Genomic DNA, 19,984 nt, shown 5'->3' with positions numbered 1-19,984 from the left:
CTTTTCTCGCTTACTTCTTCTTTGGTAATTTGTTGTGAGATGATCGTCTCGTAAATTTGCCGATAACATTTGCACACATCCTGCAGCTCCTATCCTGATAGCATTGAATCTGATTCGATGAAAACCCCATGAGCAATGCAAAGCAGAGCGTATGCTACATAATTCGATCCACATAAAGCGAATTCAAAAGGCTTACCTCTCGAGAGGCTAGCATACGTACTCCAATCCACAGAAAGGGAATTCAAAAGGCTTACCTCTCGAGAGGATGATCCTGGTTGATTTGAACTTTTGAGTAGCGAGTCATGATTGTTGGCTTGGACCAAAGGAGAGTTTTTGATCCGTGATTGTCAGCCTGGACCATATAAGAGTTTCGAATCAGTCCTACAATCGTCGAGGTTGATCGACCACTCGTGATGCAGCCCGAATGCAACCCGAATGGTTGCATGTAATGACTTTGGAATTGTATGCAACTTCCACATTTGAATTTGCATTCAACTTCCACGTTTGATAAACATTTTAATATTTTAATCCAATGATGGATATTTACCAAATCCAATCTATGGTGGATCATATTTCTCCAATCGTCCTCCCCCAAAGCTCTCCTTAAGAAAGAAAAAGATAAGTGGAAAATGACTTTATCAAATCATAATTTCTAGAAGGATTTGATATTTTCAAATGGTCAAGCCTATGTTTGCAAAATACTGCCGAGAAGATGGGCATTCATTGATGCAAAGTGGGTTTGCTAACATAAGTCTATTTGGTTAAGTTATAAGTAGAAAATTATTTTCTCAAATCATTCTAGAAGGAGGTGATCTCTGACGCAAATGAAATTTTGCTAAAATGTTTCTAAGAAAGTTCATTTAGATAATTATAAGCAGAAGATGATTTCCTTTGCTTTTTGTGCTTCCTATAAAAATATTAGGATATTGACTTGAGCAAAATTTAAGAATTTTCTGTTTTCCTAGTTCATTATACATAAGGTGTGGAAAAGCACATGAATTTCAGGGGTATTTTGGCTCTCTTCAAAGGCCTTAAACTCTAGTTTAATTCATATGCCTTTGAGGTTTTAGGTCAATTGTTTTTTCATGCATATGAAAAATAATACACACAAGGTCTATTTTTACATTATTAATCATATTCAATGTTTTTGAAAACCCTCATATAAGTAGGTAGCCCCAAGAGAAACTCTAAAATTTGACTATTTTTATCTTACTACAAATGTAGATTAAAAGAAGTCTCACCAATTCAAGTCTAATTGTTGCCAAATGGACTCCACATTGGGCTCTTGGTCCTAGCTTCATTATGTGCTCACTACATGATGGGACTTGAGATCCTTACTCATTTGGGAGGACGTGTCAATATCATTTAGAACACCATGTCTTAACAAGTGTAACTAGAGATTCTTACTCATTTGGGAACAACGTGTCCTACTCCCAAGGATACTATGTGGTTTCCCTAGGGAAGAAAAAAGGTGAAAGTCTAGGGAAAATAAAAAATATATGGTGGCAGTTTGCTCTCAATTGGCTCTCCCAGTGTCCCACACGTGCTTGCATATTTACCACATCTCCAAGGGGTGGGTAGTGAAAGCAATTGGCTCTGCCACACGTGCTTGAAAAGCTGTTATTCATTATATATGAATTAAACTTGTGAAGGAACAAACTCAAGAGATGGATGGTGAGTGTCGTATTAACAAAAGGGTGGTGAATGAGTGACCTTTTAAAAATATGAAACACCCATCACAAACCCAACAATTGAGAAGGCTGGATTTGTTGGAAGCAGGGGTCATCATCGGAATGGGAGACAGTGCACCAAACCCAAACCTTTCCAAGTACATTTCACTATACTTCCCTGTCATGAAAGAAAATCGCAGTCCGGCTCAACTGCTCGAGAAAATTTTAGCATTCGTACAGCCAGCACAAAGGCGATGGTGATTTCCTTGACAGCCGCGCTTGAATTATCGAGAGTGTCGGTACGTACTCATCGATCAATCCTGTAGTTATGTATTCATTTACGATGCTGACAGTTTCTGGGGATCTTCTGCACAAGTTACTGCAACTTCTTGTCCTACAAATTGATCAGTTGAGAGAAACGAATTGTAGTCTTGTACAGCGTTAGGAAGCCGCTCAAGGTTTGCTAGCTCACATGCAAGATGGCTTTCTTAATGAGTATACTATGCCTGCTGGTTGCGACTGCTTTACGAGTCGATCAGTCCACAGCAGCTGGTATGTCGCGAATGCTCCCACAGGCTTTAGTTCTCAGTGACACGTCTCTCTTCATGCTCAGCTCTCTTTCATCAGTCGTTTCTGCCATGTTTTCATATCCATTCTCCAATTAAGTGCATCGCCGATTTCACATTTGTAGCAAGCGCGATACGATATTCGTTTAATGAACGAACCTACGTACTCATCGTCGGATGTTCCTCCCGCATTCAACTAGCGACTCAAAACTGTTTGCATATTGAATCGTCGCCTCTTTTCTGTGCAGGACGTACCTCGACCTTCTCCTTCGTTAAAAACGCATCTTTCTCCTCCCCGAATTCGGAATACGATTTCGTAGTCGTGGGCGGGGGCACAGCTGGATGCCCTTTAGCTGCCACGCTATCACAACGTTTCAAGGTCCTGCTATTAGAACGTGGGGGATTCCCCGACCCCTTTCTTACCAAGGAAAGCAGTTTTTTCATGCAGATCATTGACAACAACTCCAGCACCTCCCCTGTTCAAGCTTTTGCATCGGAGGAAGGAGTGGCCAACCATCGAGCAAGAGTATTGGGGGGTGGAAGCACTGTAAACGTTGGGTTCTACACGCGGGCTAGCGCAGCATACATTGAGCAAGTTGGGTGGGACAAGCATCTTGTCAAGAAATCTTATGAGTGGGTGGAGAAACAGGTCGCCAGCTTTCCCTTGGAGCTTCCTGAGTGGCAAGCCACTGTGCGCGAGGGACTTCTGCAGGCCGGAGTGCTGCCAGATAACGGAGTCACGTTGGATGATAGGTATGGAACCAAGACCAGTGCCAGCATTTTCGATAGCAATGGCAATAGGCGGTCGGCTCAGGACTTGCTAGCTTATGCGAAGCCTGAAAACATCGATGTTCTTCTGTTTGCCGAAGTGGACAAGATCTTGTTCCAACGAGGTACGTAATGTTCATCCTTGAAATTTCAATTCACTGGCTGATTTTATTCTGTTGAGATTGACAATTTTCGTGATCATTTCGGTGACCCATCTTTGTCTTTCTCCGTCTTTATGCAGGCAATGGAGCTCCGGAAACCTCCGGAGTAGAGTACGTTGATGAACACGGAGGTGTGCATCGAGCTTCTTTATCTCGACGTGGCGAAGTGATCGTCTCTGCAGGTGCACTAGGGAGTCCTCAGCTGCTTCTCCTGAGCGGGATCGGTCCAAGGGAGTATCTTCGTTCTCTCAATATCGATCCAGTAGTAGACCTTCCGAACGTTGGGGAAGGCATGGCAGACAATCCAATCGTGCCGACCTTGCTGCCCTTCCGCCAACCGCTTCCACCGTCGCTCATCAAAGTGGTGGGAAAGACATCATTCGGCACCTTCATCGAGACGCTAAACGGGGGTGATGCGAACTACATCCGAGCGTTGGTAGGGATCTGGAGCGTATTGGTACCAAGCAAAAGGATAGATCCAGATGCCGTGAGCTCGTTATATGAGCATTTTATGAGCTTACAGCCTGAGATCTTCGAGGAATTAAGGGATAGGGTGGGGTTTTTGCTGGTGAAGGTGAGCGGGCCTGCGTCGAAAGGGAGGCTAAGGCTGAAAACAAAGAATGTGAGAGACAATCCGGCGGTGAGCTTCAACTATTTCAAGGAGAAAGAAGACATGGACAAGTGCGTTAAGGGGATGAAGGTTGTGGGAGAGGTGGTGAGGTCTAAGGCCGTTAAGAATGTTTCCTACCTCTGGTGGGAGGAAGAGGTCCCCAAGGAGATTACCTCTGGTTTGAGCGTGATGGGCAATCTCGTCCCACCCAACACCTCTGACCCCATTGCCATGTCTCTCTTTTGTAAGAACAAGGTTGCCACCATCTGGCACTACCATGGTGGCTGCCAGCTCGGCAAGGTCGTTGATTGGCCAACTTATCGCGTCACCGGTGTCACTAGGCTCAGAGTCGTGGATGGCTCAACTTTCCTCACTTCCCCTGGAGCCAATCCACAGGCCACTGTCATGATGCTCGGCAGGTACTCCTCCTTCCTTTACTTCTAAATTCCTTGCACGCACGTGCACGCGCCCGCGCGCGCACTTACACACTTTTTCTTTTTTGGTAAATCCAGTAGCATTATATTACATGAAAAGAAGATACATCAGAGAGTCTCCACTTTATCAGAGAGTCTCCAAAGTGGAGAATCCGAAACAAGAGATCAAAAACATAAGTAAACCAACTCCAGGCTAGAATGTTGAAGGTCTCCTTGCCGACAAGCATCAGAAATAGATTGGCGCAAGGAGGATCTGAAGAACTCATAGGGCTTAGGTATCTTTTTCCCCAAATATGCCAAAGTGTGCTCCTGCCATATGGTCCAGAAAGCCCAATATCTTACCCAAAAAAAGAGTAAGGAGTCCAAAAAAAGAGTAAGGAGTAGTGAGCCAAGGAGGAGGGGAACCTGCCAAAAAGCCAGAACTGTTTCCCAAAACAGAAGGTGGGGAAACGAAGGCGAAGAAATCCAGATATTTTGTTTAGAAGAGCCATAATACCAGGGCATGTCCAGAGAAGATGAAGCACTGTCTCTGAAGGGGCCAAACAGCGGAGACAAGCGGCAGACACTATGCTGCGTCGAGCAAGAGTGACGCCAACGGATAGTGTACCTGTAAGACATCTCCATAAGAAGAGCCTCTGCTTGAGTAGAAGCTTCTTACTCTTCCATAAATTCTTCAGTGTCTTCCGCCACCAGGAGAGAGGCTTTCTAAGATGCCAAATGAAGTTGGCATGCAAGTGTATCCAAGGAGATGGCTGTAGCAAGTTGTAAGTGTTCTTAGCATTAAGTTGTAAGAGAGGGATAGGACGCAAATTGATGCCCACAGGTCGCAAGCACCAGTCCTGTAATCAGTCCCTATCTGCTGCCAAAGGAGGGATCGGAAGGAAAGGCTGCAAGAAATGAGAAATTTTGTTCCAGAAGAGCCTGTGGTGCACGCCCAATGAATATGCAGCCATAGCCTGAGGGAAGGAAAGCAAGTGTCCATGATCATCCACCACATCACCAACATAGCGTATCCCCAATTTACTGAAGTTATATGCTCGAACTGGTTGTTGAAGAGCCAAAGCATGATCTAAAACCACACTCCAGTAAATACTTTCCTTCCTAAGGGAGTTGCAGGGGAGCTGAGGAGTCCAGTCAATATGAGAGAGAACCCTCTTCCAATCCTTCTTGGCAAATGGACAGCCTGGTATAGATCCCTCAAATCTACCCAAGATGACCTCCCAATAATCAGTTTTCCATTTACCATATGCAGAGGTGCACAATGCCGTACACATTTCAGCAAGCATGTGCGTCCAGGGCTGATTCTGAGCAAAGAAAGTAAGCATAACCGGTACTTTCCGTGCCAGGGCATGATAACCAATATGCAGCACATTCAAACCTCCATGCATCTTAGGTGAACAAACTTTCTCCATCCGCATAAGTCTTAAGGCTTTAACCCCAGACTTTGTTTTCCATAGGACCTCCATGGCTTGAGACATAAAAGTGGATATGTCGTGAAGATTCCAATGCAATAAAGGCAAATAGTACTGCACATAAGCCATGAGGATAGACTGCACTATCCTAAGCCTGACATGAAGAGGCCAAGTCGAGATCTTCCAATAATGAAGCTTGACATGGAGCTTATCCAGAATCCACTTAAGTTTGTAATCTGCCAACCAATGGGATAGCCCAAATGCCGAACCACCTCATGAGGCTGCATAATCTGGCCCGGCCAAAGAATGGCATGCCAATCACAGTGTTTTAGAGGCAGAAGTGTAGATTTATCAAAATTTACGTGCAGACCAGCAGCAAGCCCGTACAAAGAAAGGGTGTCCATAAGCCTCCGCAACTGTTGGAGAATTATGCGGCAGGAAAAAAGAGTCATCTGCATACGCTTGTGCCACAAGGAACCTGTAGACCAGTGAGATGGCCCCCTGTCGTGAGATGGTCAAGGTACCTGAGAAGGGGATGTGTGGCAATAGCATACAACAATGCACTGAGGGGACACCCTTGCCGCACAGATCTACCAAGAGACCAAGACTGAGTCAAGTGACTGCCAAGAATACACTGAGCTGTAGAGTCAGCATACATGCAGTAGATAACATTAGCCATGCGGGGCCCAAATCCCATCTTCTTCATGGTTTGTGAGATGAAGTCCCAGTTGACAGTATCAAAGGCTTTGGCAATATCCACTTGCATAATCAACACATCCTGGTGTGAATATTTAGCATATTCAATGGCAGTGAGAGCATTGGCAATATTGTCATGTATCTGTCTCCTAGGGACAAACCCATATTGCATAGGATGCAATCCATGATGCAGCATCTCATGAAGGCGGTGTACCAGCATTTTAGCAAATAATATATAGATGACAGGCATCAATGTGATTGGCCTCCAGTCTGCTAGATGGTCACATAAACTTTTTTTGGGAATAAGTTTGACTATGCCATGCTTCCATGAAGGAGGCAAAACTCCTGTAGTCCATGCCTCATTGATCATCCGCAAAATAGTCTGTTTTAAATCCTCCCAAAATTGTGAGAAAAATTCAACAGTGAGGCCATCCCATCCTGGAGCTTTGCCTTTGCCTAGGTGAGCCAAAGCATCATCAAGCTCCATCTCAGTGAAAGGCATGTCAAGCTTAAGGGCATCCTCCAGAGCAATCATGTTGCAGAAGTGTGTGCCGAGCATCCAACTCTTGCCTAGAGGTGGCTGCAGGAGGGGCAAATGCTTTCTGAAAATAAGAACAGCATTCATGTTGAAGCTCAGAGAAGGACTGAGTCCATTCTCCATCCACCTTGCGGACCCTAAGACAAGAATTCTTTCTCCTGGAAGCATGCAATCCTCGGAAAAAAGATTTAGAAGAGCAACCCTTGTCCATCATTTGCCTCATCCGTGCTCTAGTCTGCCATTTGGCTAATTTGCGTTGAATTTGGAATTTAGCATGTTGGACTTGCTTCCTCCAATCAGCCATGTTATTTTTGCTAGAGTCTTGAATTGCGTACTGCAATCTGTCCACTAGTCCTTTCCAAGCAAAATTGCAGTCATATTGTGCATGAGCCTCAAGGGGAGAAATGGCATATCTAACCATATGCTGAAATTCATCATGCTGTAAATAAGCTTTGTTAATATGTTTTAGTCTGATGGTGTGCAATGGCATATCATCCCAAGGCATACCAAACTGAATATTCAGCCATAATGGAGCATGATCTGATAAACCAAGAGAGTGATCAATGTTGATGTCAAGGCTGAGATCAGTGAATTGTTGAGCATGCAAGATATACAGTGCCCAATAATGAGTAAGGGCATTATGATGATAGGTAAATCCCGGTTCAGTACTGTGCATATTAGCCCATATGTCAGCTGCATGAGTATCCATAATGAACTCCTGCCATCTCCTTTTCTCATTAGGCATCATATGAGACCTGTGAGAGGTGTTATCTGTAGCCAAAGGAGAATTATTAAAGTCCCCTCCAAGAAAAGCTGAAGATCTCCATGGGTAAGAAGCAAGAGAATGCCACATGGTAGCCCTTAGGGAAGAAGTCTGAGAGGCATATACCCAAGCAAATTCATAAATGACACCATTTATATCACACTGGATAACCATCCATCTGCCATCACAATCATTAAATGCAACCTGAGGCTGCATATCATGCTTCACTAACATGCAGAGGCCCGAGAAATCCTTAGTACCTGCATAAAAGATATCATAGCCCCCAAAAAAACCAGCGTGACCAGCCATGGAATGTTGATTATGCTCCTGCAAGCAGAGAACATCTGGCTGCCTAGTCAATACATAATTCCAAAGTAGCCTCCACTTAGAAGGATTGCAGAGGCCTTGTACATTGAAAGTAACAGAAGTAATAGTATAAAGCATAGGAGTATATACAAGAATCAGAAACCCAGAATATACAGACATAAAAGTCTATGCATCTGCCATCATAGGCTGCAGCCCTTCTCTTTCAATGTGAAAGGCCAATTAATCTTCTGACTCACAGAGTGGAATATTTTTTTAAAGGATTGCAGCCCAGTTTTCAAGGATTTGGGAGGGGGCTGAAGTGGAGGCTTGACCAGGGGTAGGGGCTGCCGCATCCCAGTGTCGAGACTGAAGAGGCCTCTGCCTCAAAACTTTCTTGGGCTGTTGGAAATTATCATTATCAATATCCTTGGCTTTCTTCTTGCCTTTATCTTTTCCTCTTCCTGTTGCAAGCATCTGTGCAACCAATTTACCATTCTTGGCAACATTCTTATCCATGTTCTTCAGCAAAGGATTATCTTGCTTTTGAGCTGGCTGATTCTGTGAAGGGGGAATGGCAGCAGGTGGGGGAGGATGCAATACAGTAGGGCACTCAGAAGCCACATGGCCAAACTTGTGGCATGAAAAGCAAGCGTGCGCGCGCGCACACACTTTTTTTTTAGTAAAATCCAGTGCAGTATATTTTATATTCTTATAAATTTACAAGACGGGAAGTCTCCAAAATGGAGAGTATCCCAAAGATCAGAAACATAAAAAGAAAAGCTCTATGCAAGAAGCATGTATATCACCCTCATGGCTGGCATCATATAAGGATTGCCGCAATGAGGCTCGGAAAGATTCATATGACTTGTGAATCTGCCGACCCAAGGATGCCAAATTATGCTCACTCCAGATTGTCCAAAGAGCCCAATATCTCACCCATGAGAGAAATAGTGAGTATTGAGACAAAGACCTCATAAATTTGCCAAATAACCAAAAATGTTTCCCAAATCAGTGACTCGGGAAACGGAGCCGAAGATGATTTGAAATTCTCCCGAGGAGGTTCCTAGAACACGGGCAGTAGCAAATGAGGGACGGTCTCTGAAGGACCCTGACATCGTAAACATGTGGATGGTGCAATGTGACGTTTGGCAAGTGTGATTCCCACTGACAATGTGCGCACACACACCTACACACACACACACACACACACACACACACACACACACATTGTCAACTAAAGGGTCGATAATCGAGAGGCTCGATGTGGGGTTGTAGCCAACCCTAGCACCTTCAAGAAACATCAAGGGCTGAGGATCCAAGTTGACAGTGTCGCAAATGTCTATATGAATCTGGTCACTGTCAACTTTGATCTTGTTAGCAATGACCAAAAGCTCGAACTTGTTCTTTTGTGCTATCATGCAACCACCCTCGACCCTTCACATGCACACATATAACCTAAGTCTTTTCTTCCAATCGCATGAGTAAAATGTTCTTGAATGTAATCTTTGACACTCCTTGCAGATATATGGGTGTGCAAATTCTACAAGAGCAAACAACCTAACGGAGAATTGAGCCAAGAAATTTGAATTAGCTATTGATGGACCACGACTTCAAATGTATAGGATTGTGAGTGGGAATCCCCAATTGCCAATGATTTGTAAATTGAAGAGACAAATGGGAGGAGAAAATACCATGAACTTCAAGAAGCTACAATTTTCTTTTTTTGCCATGTGATATTCAACCAAAAGGGGATCATTATTGGATGAAATTTAATTTGCATGTGGTAGTTGTTAAAACTACCTTACATATTTATTCATTTCTAGATGGATTCTTCCTAAGAGCATTCATCTATAATATGTGAACACGTTTACATTTGACTTATGATGAACAAAAATACAACTTTCATCTCACATAAGATTATGCATCCTTTACCATTCAAGTAGAGATTAAATTACAAGGTCATAGTTCCCCAACATCAATCTCCATCCATTATTTCCATGTTCATGTACTTTGGATTTCATATTGAGTCTAGCTCCTTCTATGTAATTAAAACCATACATGTGGCAACAACGTTCATTTTTCCTCAAGCTGATTTATTTTAGAATTTGGTCATCCATGCTTTGATGAATGGTTTGGGATCAAATATCTATGTTTATAGAGCTTAACCAAATCTACATAAGAATCTTAAATATTGATATGGATTTACGTCACAACACATTTTGGTAAAGGGGAACAAAATCAAAAGACCATATTATTTTAAAACATTAAGAGATTAACTTCCTAATTCATACAATTATCCAAAATATAATTGCTCTATCTTCTTAAACTTAAAATAAAAATTTTCAAACTTGAGGCTTCACAACCTGATATATTTATTCATATGGAACTTTTCTTTCCATTATTTCAAGCTTTTTTTCCCAACAAAGTAGGTTATTAAACTTAGCTTTGAATAAGAAATTTATCTTAACATTTATAAGTTGCTTCCAAGGAGCTAAATGTACATTGAATGTAATTCAATATTCACTTCTAGGAATGATACATAATAGGGCTATAGTTATATATTCACAAAGAGCAACAAAATACCTTAAGACAAGATTCACAAATATCAACGATTGTCCTGCCTTTAAAAATCTCATGTAACTTGCAATAATGTACTTCATATTTGCATTGAATTATCGCATGACCCTTTGTGTTTCTTTGCCAGTGTAAGTCTTGATATACTTGGGTCCAAAGTTCTTCACCTTTACCTAATACTTGGGTCCAAAGTTCTTCACCTTTACCTAATCCTTTTGCTTTTAAATTCAAGCTCCAATATGTGACTCCCGAATTTATTGGGCATTTTTGTGATTATTTTTGTCATATTCACAATTAAGATAATGAGGATAGTAAGAATTGAAATATACATGAAACTATCAATTCCCCCCTTTTGATACATGGATTTAAATGATGAGCTTCAAGTTAAACAAAAGCTAGCAAACTAGCATTATCTCAGAATGATAGTTGATACAAAGGGTGAAAAAAAAGGAATCCTAAAGGGCAAATACAAATTCATTTATACAATCAAAGTTGCACACTTTTGAGAGGCTATTTATTCAAGATACACATGCATTACTCTATAGCCAAGGGATGACCAATGGGAGGACACTCATGTGAGGAATAAAGAACTAGCTAGTTCATTAGAAGTTATAAGTTATAAGTTCAAGTAGGAATCCTAACTTCCCAAGATTTGCAAACACAAGACAAATGAGTAGAGGGCATCCATTAATTTTTGGAATCAATAGCTTCTCTTTTGCCCACGTAGTTTTTTCCAAAAAAAGAAAAGAAACGACTTAGTGCTAGCCAACATGTTCAACAATTAGACAAAGAAAAGTTCTATGCCTTTTTGCTTAAGGAATATTTTAACAACTTAAATATTTGGTCATTTCCCATAGGTTATACCACATTCCTTAGAAGAACAATCCTTCTTGAATTTATGTGAATTATACATAATTATCAAATTACTGATGCAAGGTGCAACCAATGCACATAATTTTGCCAAATTTGATGGTCAAAATGTGATAGGGTCTTTTGGCATCGAGCTGCTGCTCCTCCCCGCTCCCCTGCTGCACCCCCTCCCTCAGCCCGTCCCTCCCTCTCTCCCTCTACCTGTCCCTCGCCCCCTCCCTGCTGCTCCGCCCCCTCCCCCTTCCTGCTGCTCTGCCCCCTCCCCCTGCCTGCTCCCTCGTCCCCTCCCTGCTGTTCCGCCCCCTCCCCCTGCTTTTCCGCCCCCTCCCCCTGCCTCCTGTTCCGCCCCCTCTCCCTGCTTGCTCCCTCGCCTCCCCCCTCCTGTTCTGCCCCGTCCCTGCTGTTCTGCCCCCTCCCTGCCTACTCCCCCGCCCCCTCTCTGCCTTTCATCCCTCTCCCTACCTCTCAGCCTGCTCCCCTGCCCCCCCGCCCCCTCCCTGCTTCTCCGCCCCCTCCCCCCCCCCTCTCCTCCCCCTTCCCTTCTCTTCCCGCTCCCTCTCCTCCCCCTCCCAGCATGCCTCGCCCCCTCCCTGCCCCTCCCTCTCCTTCCTCTCCCTCTCCTTCCTCTCCCCCTCCCTCTCCTTCTCCTCTCCCTCTTAGCCCTCCCCTCCAGTGCCCCCTCCCTCCCTCTCAGCTTGCCCCTTTCCCCTCTCAGCCCCTCTCCTTCATCCCTCCCCTTCCCCCCTGCTTCCTCCTTGCCTCCTTTCCCCTTCTTCTGCCCCCCTTTTCTCCCGCAGCTTTTTTGGAACGGAAGGAGCCTTTAATTTGTTAGAGTCGGCCTCCTCACCCCGATTGGCGATGGATACTCCGTCAGCCAATCCTACTCCACCTCCACCGGTCGTGAAAACTATCACTTTTTCTAAAGACGAGTTGCAGCAGCTCAAGAAGGATGTAGAGTTTGAATGCTCTACCACGTTGCTAGCACGCATCTTCGGGTCTCACCCCTCCAGATCCCAAGCCAGAGACTGGATGCTTGCGGCTCTCCCCCCAGACCTCACTCCACGATTGTTAGATGTCCGTCTTCTGGGACGAGGTTTTTTTCAGGTTGTTTTTGACACTCCAGAGGCTGTGAGCACTGTGCTCAAGGCTGAGTTTTTACACCTGGGACACAGGAAGATCTTCTTTGAAGCCTTTCATATTGGTTTCGACCCAGTAAAGGTAGATAAGAAAATCTTCTCGCTCTTCATCAGGTTCCCCGGGCTTCCCCAGGTTTACCATCGACTTCTTTCTGTTATTGGGGAGCATTTTGGTGCAATTGCTGAGATCCCACCCCTCCTTGGGTTGCCATTGACTGTAGCAGAGGCAACCAAGGCTGATGGGGTTCCTAGAATTAGGGTCCTTTGCAAGGATCCTAACCTCAAGATGGATCAGGTTATGATCCAGCGCCTGGATGGTTCCTTTTTTTGCCAGAGAGTAGAGATTTCAGGCAGGCAGGACCAGTGCAAGATTTGCAGGACCTCTGGACACTTTGCCAGGGATTGCCCCAGGAAGAAGAAAAGGCCCAAGAGGCCCTTTGGTACAGCTACCGCCCCAGGGCATCGACAGGGGGGTGGTTTAGATCCAGCACTTGCTCCTCGACCTCGACAGAGGGGTGGTATAGGTCCAGCTCCTGCTCCTCGACCTTCGCATGGCGGTCCTCCTCAGTTAGGTGGTGGTATAGGTCCAGCACCTGCTCCTCGGCCTCGACCAGGGGGTGGTACAGGTCCTTCATCTGCTCCTCGACCCCCACCTCCCTCAGGTACACAGGCGAGATTGCTTATGGGATTGCAGATAGGCGAGATTGATTTGGATGGGGATAGCCAGGATTTTCAGTCACTTTGCCCATTCCCCACTTTTTATGACTTGGGGCTCGGTGGCTTGGCTTTCTCTTACAGGACCTCAGGTTTTCTATGAGGGAGTTGACTCCTCTCGGGCCATTTCGGTTCGACGTCATCGGCCTGTTCGTTGGATGTGGTACCACACCGTCCTTTTACAGCTGTACATGCCTGTGTGGATACTTCTTGGGAGATTCTAGCGAGCATAGTAGCCTAGCATATCTGGAGAGCCAGATGCACAGAGGCTATGGAGGGTACTCAGGTTCATCCCTCGCACACATTGGCTAGTATCTGGATAGACATCGTACACACTCTGATGGCCGTATGGACGGGTATGCAGGGGGACTCCCGTGCAGCCTCAGCTAGGAGGGCTTCTTTCTTCAGGGAATGGAAGGATTCTCCTTTCTTCTCTGAAACTACTACAGGGTTGAGATGGCACTTTCAGCCTCAGCCTTGGCTTTTTTCCACCTCACTTTGAGGGGTTTTTTAATTTATCCTCATGATTTTATGATGTATTCCGCTTTGAGCTTGCTCTCGCGGGTTTTTGTTCTTACTTAATAGAAGTCTTTTTCATGGAAAAAATGTGATAGGGTGTTGTAGCAAAATTTTGGTAGAATTTGTGATAGGCTTTGGTGGGTGCATGGTGTGCGCATTTGAAAATTCACAATGAGATCTAGTAGAAGTAAAATGTTGGCAATCAACGTGTCATCCTTATATAGCTAATCCCTTTCCTTTCCCATTAACTGCTAATCAACATCATCTAGGACTAACATTGATCATATGTCTACAAGAAATGAACCCACCTTGGTATCCTTTCAATTGTCAAGGATTATAAACCATATTAACAATGATGATGTATAATCTACAAGGTGACAATGACCATAGATCTAAAATTGTAGGCTTTGGGTCTTGTGCAAACCTTAGGTAGACCTTGGCATACACCCATGTAAGGTAAGGTTATTACATCATTTTTGACACATATGCTTTGAGTGCCTTTGATTTTTTTTTGCATTGCAATTGGTGCACTGTTGCGGGCAAAAAAATTGTCGATACAGGCATCAATATATAGGTTGTTATAGGCGTTGCTTGTCATTGAGTGGTTTATCGATGTCTATATCAAAGCCTATACTAACCTACATACTGACACTGGCATTCCCAACAAAATCGCAGAAAGTAGTTTGCAATAGAACCTCAAATTAATTTGAAGATAAACAATTTAAAACACCATATTGGGAAATCGATGACAACCAATTTAAAAAATAAAATAAAAGTCATAGTTTGCAAATAGTCCCTCCCTTGTGTTGATATCACGGGTTGTTTGTAAGTAATGTTTCCATATGTAGCCTCATAGAGTTAAACTCACAAGAATAACATTAACATGGTTCTAGGGTGCGTGAGTACATATAACATACATTTTAATACTCCATCCAATCTCTACAATAGTTTATGTAGCCTCCCTCATTACCATCATGTACATCACCAACAATGTACACTTGATTCTCTTCACCATCAACTTCTGGGTCCCCAACAAAAGAATATTTTAGTGCTCGATGATTTAACAAGCATAGAGTCCTCAAATAAGAAGATTTGTACTTTGATCCTCCATGTTGTAGAATAGTTTTCTCAATTTCAATGGTTTTGAGTGCAAATAAGCCAAGGCTAGCTCCAGTAATTGTTGAACTAGCAAACATGAAGGGAAACAACCTCATAGAATTTCTCACAAACCTAGAGTGGTAAGGTAGATGGTTTGAAATCATTGTGATCAATAGTATATTTGCATAGCACACATACTTCTCCTTTTCCAGTCTTCCAATCTAGTAAAAAACACAAATGTAAGAATGAAATCAAAACTCTAGAGACTAACACAAGACAATATATTGTTATATTAAAATGATCCATTGTAGAAGTTCCATTATACATCACACTTAACTACATTACATTAGTCATTTTTGTAAATTAAAGCTTTGGAGCTATCCTATAGATCACTTTGCTGCATCAAAAGTGTGGTCCAAGGTAGTTTCATTGGCTACCTTAGAAGACCTAAGATAGGTTGAGAGAGGGTTTTCAATGTGACCCCCTATTAAGGAAAAGTTGTAAGAAGGATCATAAGGAAATTTTCATAGCGAAGTCTACTCTACATGTGGGCAAATGCAATGCAAAAGCGCACTTGGAACTCCATGGTAATGGCATCAAAAATGTTTAGTCTAATGATGACTCACATGTCGTGGGGATATTGTAAGAATGCCAATGGAGTACTCTAAGCTACTTTGGGTTGAGAGCAATGCATGCAAATGTCATCCACTAGTGTCACCCTAACAACTCTCAGCTTGTTGTGATCGTGAATCTATAAGGAGAAAAAGAGGGAGGGAGAAGGGAGAGGAGGAGAAGAAGGGAAGATCAGAAGAGAACACGGAATTCATGAAAGGCACTATGAGATAATGCCATACAACACCAAAGAGAAGGAGAGCTTGTATTCCAATGTGTGCAACCAACAAGTGAAGATCAAAGTGAACCAGTTGGCCAATATGACCTTAAAATCCCAAATCCTTCATATCAAAGGCCTCATGCAACTTGGCCTTTAATGCATCTAGCTCATAAGTATTCTTGCTAGCCAATAGCATATCATCCACATATAGTGCCAAGATTATCAGGCTACTATCCTTAGCCCTTTTAGTGTAGAGGCAGTGATCAATTTCACTCCTTCTAAAACCCTGGGACCGAATGAAAGCATCAAACTTCTTATACCATTCTCTAGGCGCTTGCTTAAGACCATAGAGACTCTTTTTTAGCTTGCAAACTAAATGCTCTTTGCCCTTTTCTTCAAAACCTTCCGGCTGCACCATGTAAATTTCCTCATGCAAATCCCCATGCAAGAAAGCTGTCTTGACATCCATCTGCATAAGCTCCATATCCTTTGATGCCACTAGTCCAAGCATGCATCTAAGTGTGGTCATCTTCACAACCGAAGAGAATATCTCATCAAAGTCCACACCCTTCTCTTGCTTGAACCCTTTAGCGACCAAATGGGCCTTGTACCTACGCACATCATCACCTGTGACCTTCATTTTGTAGACCCATTTACATGGCAATGCTTTCTTTCCATGTGGCAAAGAAACCAAGTCCCAAGTCTTATTCTTCATAAGTGAACTCATCTCTGATTGCATAGCATACTCCCACTTGCGTTGATCCTCACGCATCATAGCCTCTCTGTAGCAAGAAGGCTCCCCGCAATCAGTAAGCATCACATAGTCTACCCCTGGAACAAACCTATCAAGCGGTCTAGACACTCTAGATGATCTTCTCAAGGGCATTTCAGCTTGCTGTCCCATTTTCATATCAGCCACATTTGGCTCATCATTCCCACCAATAGATGATCCATCATCTACCCTTGATTGTATACCTGTGGGAGTACTTGGTGGTACCATTTCTTGCACATTTGGTGCATGGACAGCTTGCTTTCTATCAACATATGCAAGTGGATTCACATCCTGGAAAGTGATTCTCCTCATTTCCACATCCCTCATGGGTGCCTTATGCATCTTCTTCTCATTGAAGACCACATCATGGCTGCGTATGATCTTCTTTGCTTCTGGATCCCAGAGACGATAGCCCATCTCTCCACTTTCACCATAACCCAGAAAGATGCATTTCCTAGACTTGGGATTTAGCTTCTTTCGAAGCTCTTTTGGCACATGTGCATATGCCTCACACCCAAATATATGCAAATGAGAGTAAGAGGGCGTCTTGCCACTCCATGCCTCTTCAAGAATACCACCATCCAAAGTCTTACTAGGTGATCTATTGATCACATGCACTGCACTCTTCATTGCCTCAGCCTAAAAACCACCAGAAAGACTTGCATTGGAAAGCATGCATTGCAACCTTTCTTGAATGGTACGATTCATCTTTTCTGCAACTGGATTTTGCTCTGGAGTATGAGGGGATGTGAACTCCCTCTTAATCCCACGTGTATCACAGAAATGCTGAAAGTCATGAGAGAGATACTCTCCACCATTGTCAGTCCGTAGGCATTTAAGCGTTCTACCTGACTGATCAACCAAGGCCAGCCATTTCTGAAATACCTGGAACACATCACTCTTCCGAGCTATAGCATAAGCCCACACTTTCCTAGTTGCATCATCAATGAATGTCACATAGTATTCAGCCCCGCCTAATGACCGTCCTAATGACCGTGTAGGCGTGGGACCACATACGTCTGAATGCACCAAATCAAGCATTTCAAACTCTTTCTTTCCCCTTCTTTTATGGGCTGATTTAGTCTGCTTCCCATAGAGACAGTGCTCACAAAATTCAAAATCAGAGAAACTCAAATGCGGTACATAACTCAAACGGCATAAGAGTTTCATTCCATTCTGGCTCATGTGCCCCAACCTGCAATGCCATAAAGAAGTGCTTGGCTGCTCGGTTATTGCAACAACATGATCAAATACCCCTGATACATGTAAGGGATACAAAGTCCCACACTTGGCACCCCTGGCCAAAAGCATAGAGCCCTTCTGAATTTTCCAACTCTGAAAGCCAAAAGTGGTGTAAAAACCAGCATCATCTAGCTGACCCACTGAAAGAAGACTCTTGGTCAGCTTAGGCACATGTCTCACATGTTTCAAAACAAATGCAGACCCATTTGCAAAAGAAAACTTTATGTCACCTGCTCCCACTATGTCACATGCATAGTCATTTCCAAGATGCACACAACCTGTCTTTCCACTGTCATAAGTGGAGAACCATTCCCTATGGGGAGTAACATGGAATGAAGCACCAGAATCCAAAATCCAATCCTGGGAATATGCATCATCTGAAGTGGTAAGCAACTCTGCATATAAACTAGACATGAAGAGAACGTCATTGTCACTATCATGTGTGACTGCATTGATCTCCTCGATCTTCACTTTTCCTTTGTCTTCCCTTGGACTCTCTTCCTTTTGATTTGCACCCCAATTTGCATTCTTTTTCTTATCCTTTTGCTCTCTTTTCAGCTTGTAGCAATCCTTTTTCATATGGCCCTTCTTGCCATAATGGTAACACTCAATGTTCCATGCCCTGGATTTGCTACTAGACTTCCCTCTTTCTTGGGACTTCCCCCTGAACTGTGATCTACCCCTTTGCACATTTAAGGCTGCATCCTGCTTGTTGCCATCCATAGACTTTCGTCTAATCTCCTCGGCCAACAAGCTACCCACAACATCATCAAATTTCAGTACTCCACCAGGTGCAGAGTTACTGACAACTGTACGGAAGGTATCCCATGAGGATGGCAATGAACATAAGAGAAATATTGCCTTAGTCTCCGCATCAAAATTCATCTTCTGAGCCTGAAGCTGGCTGAAAATAATATTGAATTCATTCAAGTGAGAAGCAATGGAGACCCCTTCCTTCATCTGCAGCAGCTCAAACAACCTCTTCATGAGGTAAACTTTATTAGAGGCAGTTTCCTTCTCATAAGTGGCACACAGTTTCTTCCACAAATCTTCCGTAGTCTACTCATTTACTACTGTGAAATGAACTGACTCTGCAAGATGAAGTCTAATAGTAGACTTTGCTAATGCATCCAACTCATTCCAATCATCCTCAGACATATTTGCAGGCTTAGCTTCAATCCCTGCCAAGGGTTTAATCTGCTTCTTTTGAATAAGCACATCCCTTATTTGTTCTTTCCACAAAGAAAAGTTTGTCCCATCAAACTTTTTAATGTTGAAAAACTCCTTTTCAGACATGGAAGAGGACGCCATAGTAGACTTTGCTAATGCATCCAACTCATTCCAATCATCCTCAGACATATTTGCAGGCTTAGCTTCAATCCCTGCCAAGGGTTTAATCTGCTTCTTTTGAATAAGCACATCCCTTATTTGTTCTTTCCACAAAGAAAAGTTTGTCCCATCAAACTTTTTAATGTTGAAAAACTCCTTTTCAGACATGGAAGAGGACGCCATGATGCAAATGAAACAAAGTCCCAAATGCTAGTACCTGCAAGAGAGAATCACACCAAATACTAGGTGCACCCAAATGTGTATGCCACAATAGAGTGAAATATCACTAAAATTCAAAGCTCAAAGCATCAAAAGATACATCTGACTCATGTGCATATACTATGCATCCATATGAGCAAATCTGGCCCAAAAGAAAATGCCAATAAGTGCCAAATGACTCAAGCATAAACACCGTCCACTGGCATATGCATCAATAATATCTCATCCAAGAGAGCATAGCACTATCAGTGCATCACCTGCAATGTGTCAAAGCTGTCCCTCAGCATAAAATAGCATCCATGTGCAAAGCGTCCATAAAAAATAGCATCCCACAAGGCAATTTGGGCCTATCAGTGCATCCAATAAGGACCGTAATGCATCCAAATGGCCTATAAATCATCCACTGCAACCCAATGTACACCACAAATTAGCGCACACTGCTCAAACTGCAACCAGAGTGATCGACATAAGGTATGCTCAAGAAATCATAGTCCCACAGTAATGACCGCTAGTGAAAATAGAACCTGAGATGCCTCAAAACATGGGTGCCATTGCATAATCGGACTCAGCAAGAAAATCTACAAATATCTGTCTTCTGCCAAAACTCCAAAATCCCAACCGATGAGTGAGAAATGGGAGTCAACACTTATCCACTGCCATGTGGCATAAATCTAAGTTTTCAAAACCTTAGAATGAAAAATGCATAACAGAGAGACGAAATCGAATACACAGAGATCTATAACTCTGAAAATCCT

General features: G+C 43.3%; 1 protein-coding gene across 1 annotated transcript; it reads left to right on the top strand.

The window, feature by feature from the left end:
* Nucleotides 1–2,113: 2,113 nt before the first annotated feature.
* LOC147895078 (protein HOTHEAD-like) lies at nt 2,114–9,666 on the top strand. Its single transcript, XM_087383750.1, has 4 exons — nt 2,114–2,222; nt 2,485–3,129; nt 3,246–4,194; nt 9,446–9,666. The coding sequence occupies exons 1-4, from the start codon at nt 2,150–2,152 to the stop codon at nt 9,483–9,485; spliced, it is 1,707 nt and encodes a 568-aa protein (XP_087239876.1). The 5' UTR covers nt 2,114–2,149; the 3' UTR covers nt 9,486–9,666.
* The last annotated feature ends 10,318 nt before the right edge of the window (nt 9,667–19,984 follow it).

This window comes from Dipteris shenzhenensis, chromosome 13 (genome assembly GCF_047967505.1).
Source record: "Dipteris shenzhenensis isolate YYH24624 ecotype China chromosome 13, Dip_SZ_1.0, whole genome shotgun sequence".
NCBI classification, from domain to species: Eukaryota; Viridiplantae; Streptophyta; class Polypodiopsida; order Gleicheniales; family Dipteridaceae; genus Dipteris; species Dipteris shenzhenensis.
The sequence above is the reverse complement of the archived record's forward strand: the minus strand, read 5'-3'. Positions and strand labels throughout refer to the sequence as shown.

What these genes read in the sequence shown, in the direction of transcription:
- LOC147895078 (XM_087383750.1), top strand. Translation starts at nt 2,150, where the DNA reads ATGGCTTTCTTAATGAGTATACTATGCCTGCTGGTTGCGACTGCTTTA. An exon ending in CGATCAGTCCACAGCAGCTG is followed by an intron (nt 2,223 to 2,484) that starts GTATGTCGCGAA and finishes TTTTCTGTGCAG; the next exon opens with GACGTACCTCGACCTTCTCC. An exon ending in ACTGTCATGATGCTCGGCAG is followed by an intron (nt 4,195 to 9,445) that starts GTACTCCTCCTT and finishes CACTCCTTGCAG; the next exon opens with ATATATGGGTGTGCAAATTC.